At 51.8% G+C, this 14,666-nt stretch overlaps 1 protein-coding gene across 1 annotated transcript in view; it reads right to left on the bottom strand.

Annotated features, from left to right (window-relative positions):
* The window catches only part of TBC1D2 (TBC1 domain family member 2), a 50,786-nt gene that overhangs the window by 10,555 nt on the left and 25,565 nt on the right, over positions 1–14,666 (bottom strand). Inside the window, exons 6-8 of the mRNA XM_032418725.1 lie at positions 9,212–9,607; positions 3,461–3,571; positions 26–213 (exon numbers count right to left, since the gene is read on the bottom strand). Of these exons, the coding sequence (XP_032274616.1) occupies positions 26–213; positions 3,461–3,571; positions 9,212–9,607 (695 nt within the window). The remainder of the gene's footprint in view (positions 1–25; positions 214–3,460; positions 3,572–9,211; positions 9,608–14,666) is intronic.

Here is a 14,666-nt window from a genome sequence, read left to right on the forward strand (position 1 = left end):
CACCCTCACTGGCTGTTGGGCTCACCTGATGGGGCTCAGCTCCATGCCATCGGCTGAGGCCTCCCCGGCTTCCCACTGCAGCGCCTCCTGGATGAGCTGCTTCAGCAGCTCTGAGCACTCAGTGGCCTCACCCCCCGAGGCCTCCTGTAGCCTCCGCAGCCCGGCCAAGTACTTGCTCTCCACCTGGCAGTTCTTGGCTTGGAGGTAGGCACACTGTGGAGGGAGGGGTGGGGCTGTCAGGCCACCTGCTTGGGTTTGCCGCCCCCCCCCCCCCGAGGCCTGAATAGCTATAGGCAGCAAAGTCCTTCTCCAGCCTCATCTCCCATCCCCTTCCCACCCCCAGCCCGTCATCTAAGGGAAAGGAGATGGGCCCTGAACCCAAAGGTTTATAGCAAGGTAGAAGAGGCTCCAGGCAAGAGAGCCAGGCAAGAAAGCCAGGCCCAGGGCTGCAGCCGGATTCAGAAGAAAGAGGGGAGAGGTGGGCACGGGCAGTGCACGTTCTTGCTGGGGACTGCAAGTCCCATCCTGCTTCAGCCACTGCTGGCTGGGGGACCTACGGCAAGTTACTTAGCCTCTCTGTGCCTTAGCTTCTTCATCTAAACAATGGAAATAATAGTGAGTCTGCCCCAGGATTCTGGTGGGGATTAGATGAGCAGATGTGTGTAAAGGCCCTCCCAGGGCACCTGGCCTAGAGCAGTTCTCTGTAGGTGGTAACACTGAGCAGTGCCCAGGAGATGGCCACATAGCTCTGGCCACTGCCCCTGTGCCTTCTGCCTCTGCAATATCGGCTCTTTCCATTCCTTCGACATACCGCCTCTCTCCCACCGGTGTCCTTCCTGTGTACTCCCTGCCCCTGTCTTGAACTTCTGTATTTCTCTTTCCATAAGCCAGGTGTGCTGAGCAAGTCTGGTAATTTTCCTGGGCCCACTTCCCTTCTGTGGAAGCTGGACAGAAAGAATCAGCCTCAGCGAATCGCTATGCCCTCCGGGCCAGCCTGGCTCCTGTCTCATCCTGGGGTGGAAGAGTGCAAGCCCCCTGGCCAAGGCTGCCATTATGCTGCACCCTCCAAACATTGGCTAAGCACCAACTCCAGGCCATCGGGTGAGCCTGCTCTCCTCCCCCTCCAGCTGGCTCCCACATCTACGTCCCTCTGCCACCTTCCCGAGTCCCCTCCCAGTACTCTCAGGCATTTCTGCTACAGACTCCCAAGTCTCTGTGCTCCCCGGTCCACCTCCACAAGCCCACCGAGCCCCCAGCTTTCTCAAAACATAAGTCTGATTGAGGGCCTCGCCACTCAAAACCCTTCTACAACTCCCAGTTTCCTCAGAGAATGTCCCAAAGTTCCTCCCCTCCAGCCTCACATCTCCCTCCCCACCTTCCCCCACCTCTTGGTCCACAGGTCTTGACCATGCTATCTCTTTTCTTGGAAGGCCTTTCTCTACTCTGTTTGCCTGGATAACACTAACTCACTTTTACAACTCAGCTGAAGAAGGTACCCCCACTAGGAAGCCCTCCCTGACTTTCTTCCTCTCTTTGGGTCCCAAAGAATCCTGTGTGCCCAACTGCAGCTTGATTGTGTTTGACTCCCTCACTAGTCTGCATGCACCCTCCTTGAAAAGTCTGAGAAGGCCTCTTGTTAGTTCTTCTTTAAATGTTCAGTTGAATTCACCAGTAAAGCCTTCAGGTCCAGGGCGTTTCTTTGTTGAGAGATTTCTGATTGGTAATTCAGTCTCCTTACTAGTTATAGGTTTATTCAGATTTTTATTTCTTCATGATTTAGTCTTGGCAGGCTTTGTGTTTCTAGGGATTTATCCATTTCATCTGGTGATCCAATTTGTTGGTATACAATTGCTCATAGTACTCTTTTTTTAAAAAAATATATTTTATTTATTTATTTGACAGAGAGAGAGAGAGAGCACAGGTAGGCAGAGCAGCAGGCAGAGGGAGAGGGAGAAGCAGGCTCTCACTAAGCAGGGAGCCTGACACGGGGCTCGATCCCAAGACCCTGGGATCGGGACCTGAGCTGAAGGCAGATGCTTAACTGACTGAGCCACCCAGGTGCCCCTGTTCATAGTGCTCTTATAATCCTTTTTATTCTGCAGAATCAGTAGTAATGTGCCCCTTTCATTTCTGATTTTGAGTCCTCTCTCTTTTTTTCCTTAGTCCACCTAGCTCAAGGTTTGTCAGTTTTGATCATCGTTTCAAAAAATCAACTTTGGTTTCATTGATTTTCTATTATTTTTCTGTTATCTATTTCATTGATTTCTGCTCTGATCTTTATTGTTTCCTTCCATCAGCTAGCTTTGGGTTTAGTTCTTCTTTTTCTAGTTCTTCAAGTTCATCTTACTCCAAGTTTGTTGAGCTTCTTGGTTGTTTTTATTTATGTCTTCATCAAATTTGGGACGTTTTCGGCCTTTATTTCTTCTCATATTCTCTCTGCCCCTTTCTCTCTCTCTTCTCCTTCTGGGACAACCATACTATAATGGGTATGTTGGTCTGCTTAATGGGGTCTCACAGATCACTTAGGCTCTGTTCACTTTTCTTCAAGCTTCTTTCTTTCTGTTTCTCAGACTGAATAATTTCCACTGTCCTATCTTCAAGTCCACTGATTCCTTCTGCCTGCTTGAATCTGCCTTTGAATCCCTCTGGTGAATCTTTCATTTCAGTTATTGTACTTTTCAGCTCCAGAATTTTTTTGGGGGGGGGGTTTCTTTCTAGGTTTTGTAACTCTTTGATATTTCAATTTTGTTCATACATTGCTTTCTTGACTCTCCACATCTTCCTTTAGTTCTTTGAGCATCTTTAAGACAACTGTTTTAAAGTCTTTGTCTAGTATTACCCAGTACCACATCTTTTTCAGGGGCAGTCTTCTATTGATTTATGTTTTTCCTTCAAATGGACCGCACTTTCATGTATCTTTGTATCCCCTGAGATTTTTTTGTTGAAAACTGGACATCTGAACACTAGAAATCAGATTCTCCCAATTTGAGAAAAATTTGTTTTTGTTTTTTGATTGTTATAGGCTGTCTCTGTGCCAAGGGTAGCCTAAGATGTAAACTTAAGCTCTCAAGTCTTTTCTGAGTCTTTCCCTGGATGTGCACGGACACTTTCTAATTTCCCCATATATGAAGCTGTTTTGGAATGTCTAGTCTTTAATATCTGGCTCCCAAACAGGAGAGAAAAAAAGAGAAATGAAAGGGGGAGGGGAAGAGTGGCAGCCCTTTGAATCCTCTGGAAGTTACTCTAGCCGGTAGGGGAGGTGCAGAGATGACTGCCTGCCTCCTCCTCTGCATTTCTGTGATCAGAAGCAGCAATCAGAGCACAGATGCCTGAGGCTGGAAAGGCAGCTCGTAAAGGGCACAGTCCAGAGGTAGAGCAGGTGATAAGGACAGAGTGATATGGGGCAAAAAGGTGAGGGCCCGAAGGGTGGCTGGGCATGGAGATGGACTCTGCCTCTTACCTTCATCAGGAGGGCCCTTTCCTTTTCAGCCACCCTTCTCCAGATCTTTGTGACCTGGTGGATCTCGGAGTTGAGGAAGCGGTTCTGGGTCCGATATGCTTCCATGTCATCCTGGAGAAGAGAGCAAAGCATTTGATGAGTTGCACCATAAACATCTCCCTCATCCTCACCCTCAAATGAGCTGCCAACACTTCCTTCCTTTAGAAGTCTCTAATAATGACAACAGAAGAGAAAGTCTAGAAGAAGTAGTATTACCGACAGCCCCTTCACTAATCTTGATCCCAGCATGATACAGTAGAGAGGGCGTCAAGCCTGGAGTTCAAGTTGTGGTTCTGACTTCCTGGCTGGGAGGTTTCACTGAACAACTCTGACCCTCTGTTTTCTCATCTGTAAAAGGGACAAATACTACTCCACTGGGCAGCTGGGAGATGACCTGAGGTAACATGTGTCATAACACTAAGTATAGAGACCAAAACAAACATCCAAGTAGTGTTTGTTTTAAAAATAAACATATGTTTTCACATATTTGCAATCATACCGAACAATTTTGGGTGGAAAATTTTTTACTTAACGTCACCTTGTAAATACAATGGCCCTTCAACAACACTGGGGTTAGGGGTGCTGAACCCCACCCCCGCTGCACAGTGGAAAATCTGTATATGACTTTTGACTATCCCCCCCAAATTTAAATGCTAATCACCTACTGTTGACCGAAGCCTTCCTGAGAACAAAGAGCCAATTAGCACACATTTCATATGCTATGTGTAGTATATACTGTATTCTTACAATAAAGTAAGCTAGAGAAAAAAAAATACTAAGAAAATCATAAAGAGAAAATACATTAACAGTACTATACCATATTTATCAGAAAAAATCTGCCTGTAAGTGGATCCGTGCAGTTCAAACCCGTGTTGTTCAAGGGTCAACTGTACTCTATGTTACATAAGCTTCCCAGTGATCATTTTTAATGTCTGATGACTATTCTGTTGGGTGAATTTACTATACCTTAGTTATAATCCTTTCCCTGTTATTTTGTATTTGAGCCCTGAGTGTTTTCGGTTGGTTTTTGATTATGAATAATGCTGTGATGCGCATCTCTGCACCTAGAGTTTTCCTTTTGCAAGCTCTCCAGTGGACGGAGTGAGATCCTGCTGCTGGGGCATTTGAGGAGAAGCTGGCCAAGCACTGGGGAGGCTCAAGCTTCTGCTTGAGCCTCAGAAAGGAGCAACCCCAGCACTGGCCCTCAACCTTCATTGCGCTGGGATGGACATTCCAGAAGCAATGGACAATGCACGTTCACAGCTATACCTAGCAATTCCAGGACATTCACTAGCTGAAACTCAACCCCTTTTGCTCCCACTCAAGAAATGTACTGGGCTGTAAGTGCATGAGAGAGACACTATTGCAGGCGTGACCTTGGATAGCCCTGATTTATCTGGAAATTAAGAGCATCACACCTGTGATGACTGTGGCACCTCATCATCAGGGATGGGTCACGTGTACACAGCTCACAGGCTGTCTTGACCCTCCCGGGGTGGGCCTGCATCCTGGCCAAGATCCTTCCCAGCCCAGAAGCTCCAATTCACACCCAGGGTCTGCTGCCTTCTGCCTAGATGGTTGACCCAGTGGGAGGGCCACATGCTCCCAGGGTTCCTTAGCTAGAAATAAAAGCCCCCGGCTGGCTTCAACACATGGCCTCTCACCACCCCACTGGGGCTGTCCGAGGTGTCTCCCGCCCTGGCCACCCCTGCTTCTGATCCCTCACTGTGCCCGGACTGCCAGGCTTCGTGTCCTCAGGCTGAGCTCGCTCTCTGCTCTCTCCACCCGGCCTGGACCCAGGTAGTTCCAACTCCCCAGCCTGGACTTCCTCCTACTCTCCCGCCATGTCTCCCTTAGGTCAAACTCTGGGCTCCCTTTTCTCAGAAATGCTGCCAGGGCGTACCAGCCGCTCTTCTGCACAAGCATCTGCCTGCTTTCTCTCTGCAGCCCCCATTTTCTTACCTTTAGGTGGAGGGGTGGTGAGCCTGGTGTGAACCCTCATGTTTGCCGCACGAGGACCCACCTCCTGTGGGCATCAGGATTTTCCAGGCCCCCTCCCCCTGCCCGTGATAGTCTTCCGTTTGGGTGTCTGGAGATTCACAGATTTGTGAACACAGAAACTGCGCGGGCCCCCTACACCATCACCCTGTGCCCCTGCCCTGTGCTGAGCACATCATCCCATTCCATCTCCCCGGCAGCCCTGAAAGGAACTCAGATGTGGTCTCCGAGGCTCTGAAAGGACAAGTACGTTGTCTGAGGTCACACAGCTCTACGAGACCGGGGGTGACCGAGCCCAGATGTGTCTGATTCAAAAGCCATGTCCAACCACTGCACTTACAGCCGAGATCCTCCCCAAGCTCTGCCCCGCGCTGGCATCCACCTGGACGCCAAATGTCTAGTCCCACACTTCAGCGGTTGTGCTCGGCAGTCTGGCTGGCTGCACGCAGGCCTGTCTGACCCCTCTGACCCTCGAGTACTGTAACACCACAGCAGAGACGCTGGTGCTGCCTAGTGGTCAGGGAGCGGGCCCTGGGGCCCTGCTGCCTGGGTAGAAATCCTGCCTTCACCACTGAGCCCAGCACGAGTTCCTCGCCCTTTCCGGGCCTCCTCCCCTCACCTGGAAAGCAGGAACAATAACACCACGGCCTCAGGCACTCTTGGGAGGATGTGATTAGTTAATACGTGCAAAAGGCTGAGAATGGTGGCTGGTGCGTGGTGAGTACAAGTGTCACGTCCTTCTCTGGGTTCTCCCCGCACCTGGAGAGCTACTGTCACCCGCTGTGCTCCTCCTGCCCCCGCCCAGAGACTTCCCACTGCTGCTGTTGTGCGTTCTTTTTTTTTCATGGATTTATTTTATTTATTTAAAAAGATTATATAAAAGAACCCCAAAGCTATTTATAACATTTACAGATCAATTGGGAAATTTTAACACTGACTGGATACTACCATACTATGAGTTAATTACTGTTAATTGTTTTTGATATGATGCTGTTGTGCATTCTTCCCAAACGCCTGAGAAAATACAACACGCTTCCAGGCAAGGGTGGAAGAGAGCGATCCGTTGCCTGAGGTCCTACTATGTGCCAGAGCCGTTTACCTCCCACACATTATTGTGTGTTAATTTATCTCCACCATGCTGTGCGCTACGTATTAAAGTACCATCGTTCCCACTTTACAGATGAGGAAACAAGTACAGAGAGGGGAAGTCCTCCTCAGTCACGTGCCTAGAACGTGAGAGAGGCAGGATGCAAGCCAGGTGCGTGCGGTCCACAGGGGAATGGAAAACTATTGCTGGGTGAAAGCGCATCGGCGGAGTCTGCCGCTCTACACGGCCGCTCCGTTCTGCCTCCTGTTACCGTCCCTGCGTCCTCACCCCAGGCCCCGAGATGCTCCCTGTCATTTCCAAGGCTTTGGACATATGGCCGGGGGCACCGTGCCTGCAGCCCAGACGCAAGAGCATGTGTGAGCACCCCTGGGAGCAGCCGTGGGGGTGGGGTGGGGGGGCGTCTGGGCAGCACCTCCCCATTCAGCTCATCACCCTACCTTGAGCGTTCTTCGTGGCTCAGGACTGTAGGGAGGAAAAAGAGAGAGAGCTCAGAGAAAGGAAAGCCACACGACAGTCACTGGCAAGCAAAGGAGGAAAACAGCTGGAGAAAGGGGACAGGAAGGAGAGAGTCTGCCTGCCTATCTTCACAGGGATCAGGAGCCCGGGAATTCTCTTTGGGAAACGCCACACGGACTAGCCCCTGTGCTAGTAGGGAAGGCAGTGGATCGCGTGTGGGGAGACCTGGGGCCTAGCTGCAACCCTGCTGCTTGTGCTGTGGGACGCTGGACCCCTGTCCGGGCTCAGCTGTCCCTGCCAGAAAATGTCAAAGACTAGATCTCTGAGTCTTCCCAGCTCCGATATTCAGGAGGTCAATGATTCTGTTCTCAAACTGGCAGCTTCAACAAGGGGGCATTTCCCTAAAGTCACATGTCCTCCGTCCCAGGGCAAGGGGGAGATGTGAACATTGCTCTGTCCTCAAACGGGAAAGACTATGGATTTTGGAGGAGTCTTCTATTTTTCTAGATCAGACATGTAAAGGCTAACACACGAGGAACTCGAGCACATGCAATTCTTTCTGGCACAAACACTGGGCCTCTGAGGATCAGCAGCAAGGTAAGTTTGGTTGATAGGAATTTCCTCTATTTGGGCTCACTGATAAATTCCCGAACATACAAAGCCAGGGGCACACTCTGTCTCCTACAGCGAGTCCAGGCTTCCAGTCGGCTCTTGGCAGCGCCCAACAGATCTATTTCTCTGACCCCCGAGCTGCTCTACGGGGTCTTCACCTGTGGATTCCAGCAGGACGGGCAGACAGAAGACTCTTATTAGCAGGGCAGAGGAGGGTAGGGAAGCAATCTGATGAAAGCAATTTTCCAGCCCCAGCCTCGCTCCATCTGCATTTGAAAGGATTTTATTTTCATTTTGAACTCAAAAGAATCTGATTTTAAAGGGAAAAGATTCAAAGACTGGTTATGTGGTTTTTCATGCGGAAGGAAACAGGAGGGATCTGGGTTTCATGTTATCTTCCTTCACCCCCCTGTCAACCTCATGAGTAGGGACAGTGAGGCCATTTTAAAGAGAGGTGAGGGGCCTTGCCCGAGGTGACACAGTTAGTAGGAGCTAGTAGGAGGCAGAGCCTGGGTCCAAACCTAGGCCTGACTTCACAGCTGGGGCAGCGGCCACTGTACCACACTGCCCATTGATCTTTCAAAAGCTTCTGGAGTTTTCTTTTTCTCCTTCTGCTTCCCCTCTTCCAGCAGCAATGCTTTGGTCCTATGGCAAGGACGCTCCCCTGGTTATACATACACATGTATACATGTGCGGCTGCGCATGGCGGGGTTCAGGGCAGGACCGGCCCTGGTTATACAGCTGCCTTTAAGGACAGTAGGGGTTATGAGCACCGATCCCCAGCTCAGGCCTTCAGGTGGCCCAGCAGCTCCTGTCACCACGGCAGGCATCACACACAAATTAAGTTCCTGCTCCCCGAGCCGCAATCGGTCTCCGGGAGGGCGCAGCCTCCCCAGGTGAGAGCCGCCGCCTAAGCCAGGGGGAAGCAGGGGCGGCGGCAGGAGGGAAGGCCCAAAGAAACTGGAAGGCAGCAGAGCAGACGCGAGTCAGAGAGCTCCAGCCCCCCAGCCCCTCCGCGCGCGGGCCCTTCTCAGCCTCAGCCTTCCTGCCCACAGTGGGGAGCACACACGTGATGGCCTCACAGGGCTGGTGGAGCATCAGATGAGATGATGCGAGCGGGGCACCCACGACAGTGGCCACCGGGCAGCACACAGTCTCACAGAGGAGCCGCGAGTCCTGCCGGCCCCACATCACCTGGACTGCGTGCTGGGGGAGGCCACCAGGCACCTTGGGGCTCCCCAGGGCATCAGCATGGCACTTAGCTGGTCAGGCACTCAGGGGTTCTGACCTTGTCTTGTGCTCTTAAACCTCTAATAATCATCTAGAGATACCTTCCCTTTCCAGCCTAGGATATCATGAAAAGGTCAAATTGCACCGGACCTTCTGATTAAGACAGTGAGGAAGTGCATAGCAGTATTTCCACCAATATCAATTTCGGTATGAAGGTTTATCCCTGCTCTATCTAGGAAACCCTTAGGGTTGAGAGCAGTGCACCCATGTCCCCCAAGGGCCCAAGGCCTGCGGGGAGGGGCCCCTACCTTCAGGTGCTCCATCTTCTCCTGCTGGCTCAGGAAGTCCCTGTCGGCAGCCCCTGGGGGCCCAGGCGGCTGGGTAGGGAGATGCGTGAAGTCCTGGGTGACCTTCTCAGACAGCTTGCAGATGACCTGCTGTTTGGCCTGGTTCTTGTCCATGAGCAGCTGCACGTGCTGCCGCAGCTCCTGCACCTGCTGTTCCTGCAGGCCGGCCGTCTGCACCAGGCTCTCCCGCTCCTGCTCCAGGGCCTCCACCCGCCTGCCCAGCTCTGCGATCTGCCGCACCTTGTGCCGCACCAGCTCCAGCCGGTCCTTGTCCTCGGCCGCTGCCAGGTATGCGCTGGACGCCCTCTTCTCCTGCTGGGCAGCCTCTAGCGCCTTGTGCAGGATCCTCACCAGCTCCTGGGGGAGGAAAGGAAGCACCTTGTGAACTCGGGGAAGGCCTGTGAGGTGCCAGGGACTTGGCATTTGCTACATTCACCAGCTCTCCTAACAGCCCTGAGGGGTGGCTAGTGCATCCTCCGGGCTGGCTCATTTTCTCCAGCTGAAGACCACATTTCCCAGCCAGGCTAGCAGCGAGGGGTAGCCCAGTGACTATTCTGCCTAAACGGGATGTGAGAAATTATGTGGGTAGCTTCTGGGTCCTCCCTTTAAAACCACCACGCACACTGCCCTTCCTTCTGGCTGGGAGATGGCAAGAGCTGGAGCAGCCCCTCGGCTCATGAGCAGAAGTTGTATGATGAGGACAGCAGTTGCGTTACTAGCTCAGAACTGCTCACTGAACCTCTGGGTTCTTCCACGAGAAGGCAGGAGAGAAATAACTTCCAGATTGTTTTAGACCAGAGCACTCGGAGGCTTCTTTGTTACAGCAGCTGAGCCTGAACCCTGACTGATATGTGTCCATTTCAGAGATGGGAAAACTGAAGCCCCACAGAGTAGAGTGGAATTCAATCCCAAATCATCACAAGGCTGTGCTCGGTCAGTCATGAAGGCGGCCTGTGGTACACCGGCGTGGCCCTTCTCTCCGGCTCCTGTGGCAGACCTGACTCATGTCAATATTCCTCCCTGCTAAGCCTAGTGGAGTCCTCAGAATCCCAGATACAGCATCAAGTAGTTGATACGGATGGAGCTGGGAGAGCACCTGAGAGGAAATGCATGGGCAATGCTCAGGCTAAAGCACACACAGAGCCTCATGCTGTCCACTGTGCCCAGCCCCTCGGGCCACCAAGCAATGCCTGCAGGCCTGTGCAAGAAAGCAGAGAGAGCTCAGAAGCAACAGACTTCCATTTATTCCTTGGCAGGGGCACTGTATGCACATGGAGACTCTAGGTCTGCTTGGCTCTCCACGCCTTCAAGCCCCCAACCTCCCCAGGACCTGTCCTGTCCCAAAGCAGGGATGTGGGTTCACTTAAGGCCAGGATCAGAATATCAGAAGCCAGGCAGCCCAGCGGCCAGTCCCAAGTGAGCCTCAGACCTGGTAGGCAGGGACTCTGGTCCATTGCTCTGCTCCATGCCAGAGAATATGGTTTCCCAGAAACACATTACCTGTATCCACACCAAAGTATTCAACTAAATGAATCAGCTAGATAGGGATATTGCTAAGAATGATTCCATTTTGGAAGAGAACTGCTCCAAATCATGACCTTATCTGAGAAATTAATGGCAGGATCGAATTAGCATGCAACTTCTGAAACCTGGGGACCACAGACTGGCCCTCTTCTGGGTTCTCTCCCTTCCCTCCAGCCATCCAAACGTTATTAAGCCCCACTCAGTGCCAGGCCCTGGGCTGGGTGTCAGTGGCCCGGAGGGAGATCAGTCAAAGTTCTCACCTTCAAAAACCACCAAGGCTGGTGGGAACAAAAGTGAACTACTATAATGGAGTGATTTACTGCAAGAGGGAAGCAAGGGTATTGCTGGGGATACAGAGCAGAAAGCAATGAATTCTACCTGGGATGGAGGTGGGGGAAGACCAGTATATTCTACAGAAAGGCAGAACAGTTGAAGCTGATCCGTGAAGAATGAGGAGGGCCAGAGACGGTCAAGCAGTAGGTAGGAGATGAAGGCTAGAAGGGCTTTCCACGCGAGCTGAGTCAACAGCTCCAGCAAAGGCCCAGAGGAATGAAAGAACCTGTGTGGGGCTGTGGGCATTCTTGGGTGTGGCTGGAAGGTGGGGTGAGGAGGTGGTTGCGAACCAAACTGGAATGTTTGGAATGAACTAGCTTCTCAGGCTCTGCTGAGAGAGATCACCATTCCTGTGGCTCCAGGATAACTGAGAAGCTGAGACCATTTTCTGGTTTGGCGGAGATTTGGAGAGGACCCTGGTAAGTGCCTGGGCGAATTAACCAGCAGACACCACTGTTCAGGCTCTCCTGAGGCCCAGCATCAGGCAGGTATCTTTCCCCCAACTTTGGCAGAGTCAACTCTGAAGCCCATTCCATTACATCCAGCTGCCTCCTCCCCCTTCCTACTTCCCGCCCAGGAGGCTCTCCTCCCACCCCAGAATCCCAGCTGCAGAATGAGACAGGGAGAAAGGAAGCAGGGAAGGGACGGAGTCAGGGCAGGAAGCACGAGATGAGGAGTGCGAATGGACCTCGGATTCAGAAAACCCGGTGGCTGGCAGGCCCGGGGAGACCACCTGGTCAGGCAGGTCACTTGCTGTCACAGGAGGACACTGAAGCCCAAGAAAGGAGAAGGAAGAGGACTAAAAGGAGCTGGTGGATCCCCACAGGTGGGAAAACCTGCCACAACAGAGGACTCCCAATCCTAATCTGGGGCCCTCCACTTCTCCATGATGTGTAGTTAACAGATTTTGCACTGAAACACTTCTTTCCATTTTTTTAAAAATAGAAACAACCCAAGTTCATAGCAGCATCATTCACAACACCCAAGAGATGGGACCAACCCACATGTCCCCTGACGGTGAATGGATAAGCAGAATGTGGCATATACACATGATGGAATATTATTCAGCCTGAAAAAGGAAGGAAGTCCTGTTACATGCTACAACATGGGTGAGCCTGAGGACATCAGGTCACAACAAATGCACATACACACCATCTAGAAATATTAAAAACCAAAAGGGAAGCTGCTCGGGGCCTTACTATACATGATGGCATGTCCCTGAGCACCGCCACCACCAGCAAGAGTGTGGGGACTCCTCCTCGTCTGGTCGCACCTCCGCGCCCTCGTCCCGCCCTCAAGGAGGGATGCCCGGGGTGTTGCCAATTCCCACAACTATAAGCAATGCTTTAGGACTCATTCTTAGAAACAGAAGAGCTGATCTAGTGGTACTTCTAATATTCCTTAATCAAATCATTGTTTGGCCCATTTCAGACTTTAACTGGCCACACGTTATCATTTTATTAAAAAATATTTTTTATTGAAGTATAGTTGATTATCTAAAAATTTAAAAGCCAACAAACCATCTTTTAAAAATTAATCCTTTCCCTTATTAAAGAGTTGATACTTGCATCACTCACTCAAATCAAGGTGGACGGGCCCAGTGTTGCTGGGGAAAGAGCACCGGACTCTCAGTCCAGCAGCCCGGCCCCTGACCCCTCGGAGGCTGGGCGCCAGCAGGTGCAGGTGAAGGAGCGCTGGTTCTGGAGACCTAGAGGCCTTGCTTGCCATTCCAGGTCCATGAGGGTGTTTCTAATGACAGTGTTTTAGAAAAGTGAACTTCGGCTTTGTCATAGATGAAATGGAGATCATGCTCCCTACTCCTGGCACAGGCACTTCAAGGATGAGAGAGGAAGTCTGGCAAGTGCCCCTCCCCAAGCGGAAACAGCCAGGGCCCCTCTCCACCCTCCCTCTGTGCACTCTGAAGTCTTTGTACTCCGTACTCTGGATAAGGGGAGCGTATGTTGAGGTCTCTGGCTAGGGTTCTAGTGAAGTAAGAGGCTGCACTTTGCCCCCAACGAGTTTCCTCAACAAATTACCCTGAGCGAGCTAAGTTGGCCCCAGAAAGGGCCTGGGAGGAGTTCATCATTCCCAGCAGTCAACAGATGGCCAACATCACGACAAACACGGGCTTCCATCTGCCAGAGCAGACAGCCTTCAGGCTGGGTGCAATTTTGTCAACTCTGAGAGCCTGAGTCACCCAGCCAAGCAGCCATCTGGTGCTATCCCCAGGAGTCCAAATCTCCTGGGGGACCAGCATGCTGCAAGGGCCTGGGACAGATAATGGCTCAATGGGGACTGGAGTGGTCCTATGGTTTAATATGACACCAGACATGAGTGCATTTGTATTTTCTGAAAAGCAGTTATGTGCCCATGTCTGATGCTGGGCCGTACTGGGAGACCACAGAGGAGGTGGTGAGGCTGGGATGAATCCTGGACCTGGGCCTCAGTCCTGGCTCTTCCAGCTGTGTGACCTCAGGGCAGGCCCCCACCATCTCTGAGCTCCTTGAGCATGGCAGTGAAAAGGGCAGAAGCTCTAGAAGCAGACAGACCAGAGTCTTAAACTGGTCTTGGCTCCTGGGAGACCCTGGGCATGCAGAATCTCTCAGAGCCTCAGTTTGCTCCTCAAGAAAAGAGGGCTGGTAACTGTTGTAAGGATTAGTGATAATGCATGGAAAGCCTGAGCACACAGCTAGGGCCACCCCTAACACCAGTTATGTATGCTCTTATCTGTTCTTCCCCACCTGACAGCAGGGACCCAGTGTACCTCTGTGCCCTCCACAGCATCCGACAGAGTTTGAGATACAAATTCTTCAAGGATCATTAACGCTATTGGCAATGACCACCCAGGTGGTGAGCCAGGACAAGACCTCCCAGTTCCCATGTCCTCCTGCAGCCTCAGGCAGAAAGAAAGTACCTTCCACTGAAGAGATACAGGAAGGCATCTTGTAGATGTGGGCCCAGGGAAGTCCGGGAGACTGTCTGCCCAGCTGAGGAACTGGACTCGGAGGGTCTCAGATGGACAGTTAGTGTCCTCCAATCAGCATTTCTGCACATCTGGGACACCACTGGGCACCCCAAGCTTTTGCAGGCCTCCTCTGTCCTACCTCTGGGCCAAGAGTCAATCTTCTCTCCCTCCCCTCTTTGGTTTTGGTATCTGGGCTGGAGGTAAAACGCCAGAGTTGGTAGGGCTGGGGCTCCCCCTGCCTAATGTGGGATGAAGACTTGACCTCTGCCCATCGCTGCTATGCCACTCATTTCTTGGAGACCCTCATGGGCACCCATCTGTCTTCCTAGAGCCCTTCAGAGGATCATGCCATTCCTTGTAAAGCTGGAAGGAATCAACGAGAAGGGCAGGGAATGCCATGATAGCAGCCAAAGCCTGCATCTGGCGGGCGGCTGCTGCATGCCAGGCACTGGGCTTTATGCATCCGGACACAGGCCTCTGCAGTAAGCACTGCTATAACTCCAGGGACAGGAGGAAGCTGAGGCTTTAGGGGTTAAGAAACTTCCTCAGGGCCAGAACTGCGGACGGCACCTTCCACTTTAAGGCCTGTGCTCC

This window comes from Phoca vitulina, unplaced genomic scaffold (assembly GCF_004348235.1).
Source record: "Phoca vitulina isolate PV1807 unplaced genomic scaffold, GSC_HSeal_1.0 scaffold21, whole genome shotgun sequence".
NCBI lineage: Eukaryota > Metazoa > Chordata > Mammalia > Carnivora > Phocidae > Phoca > Phoca vitulina.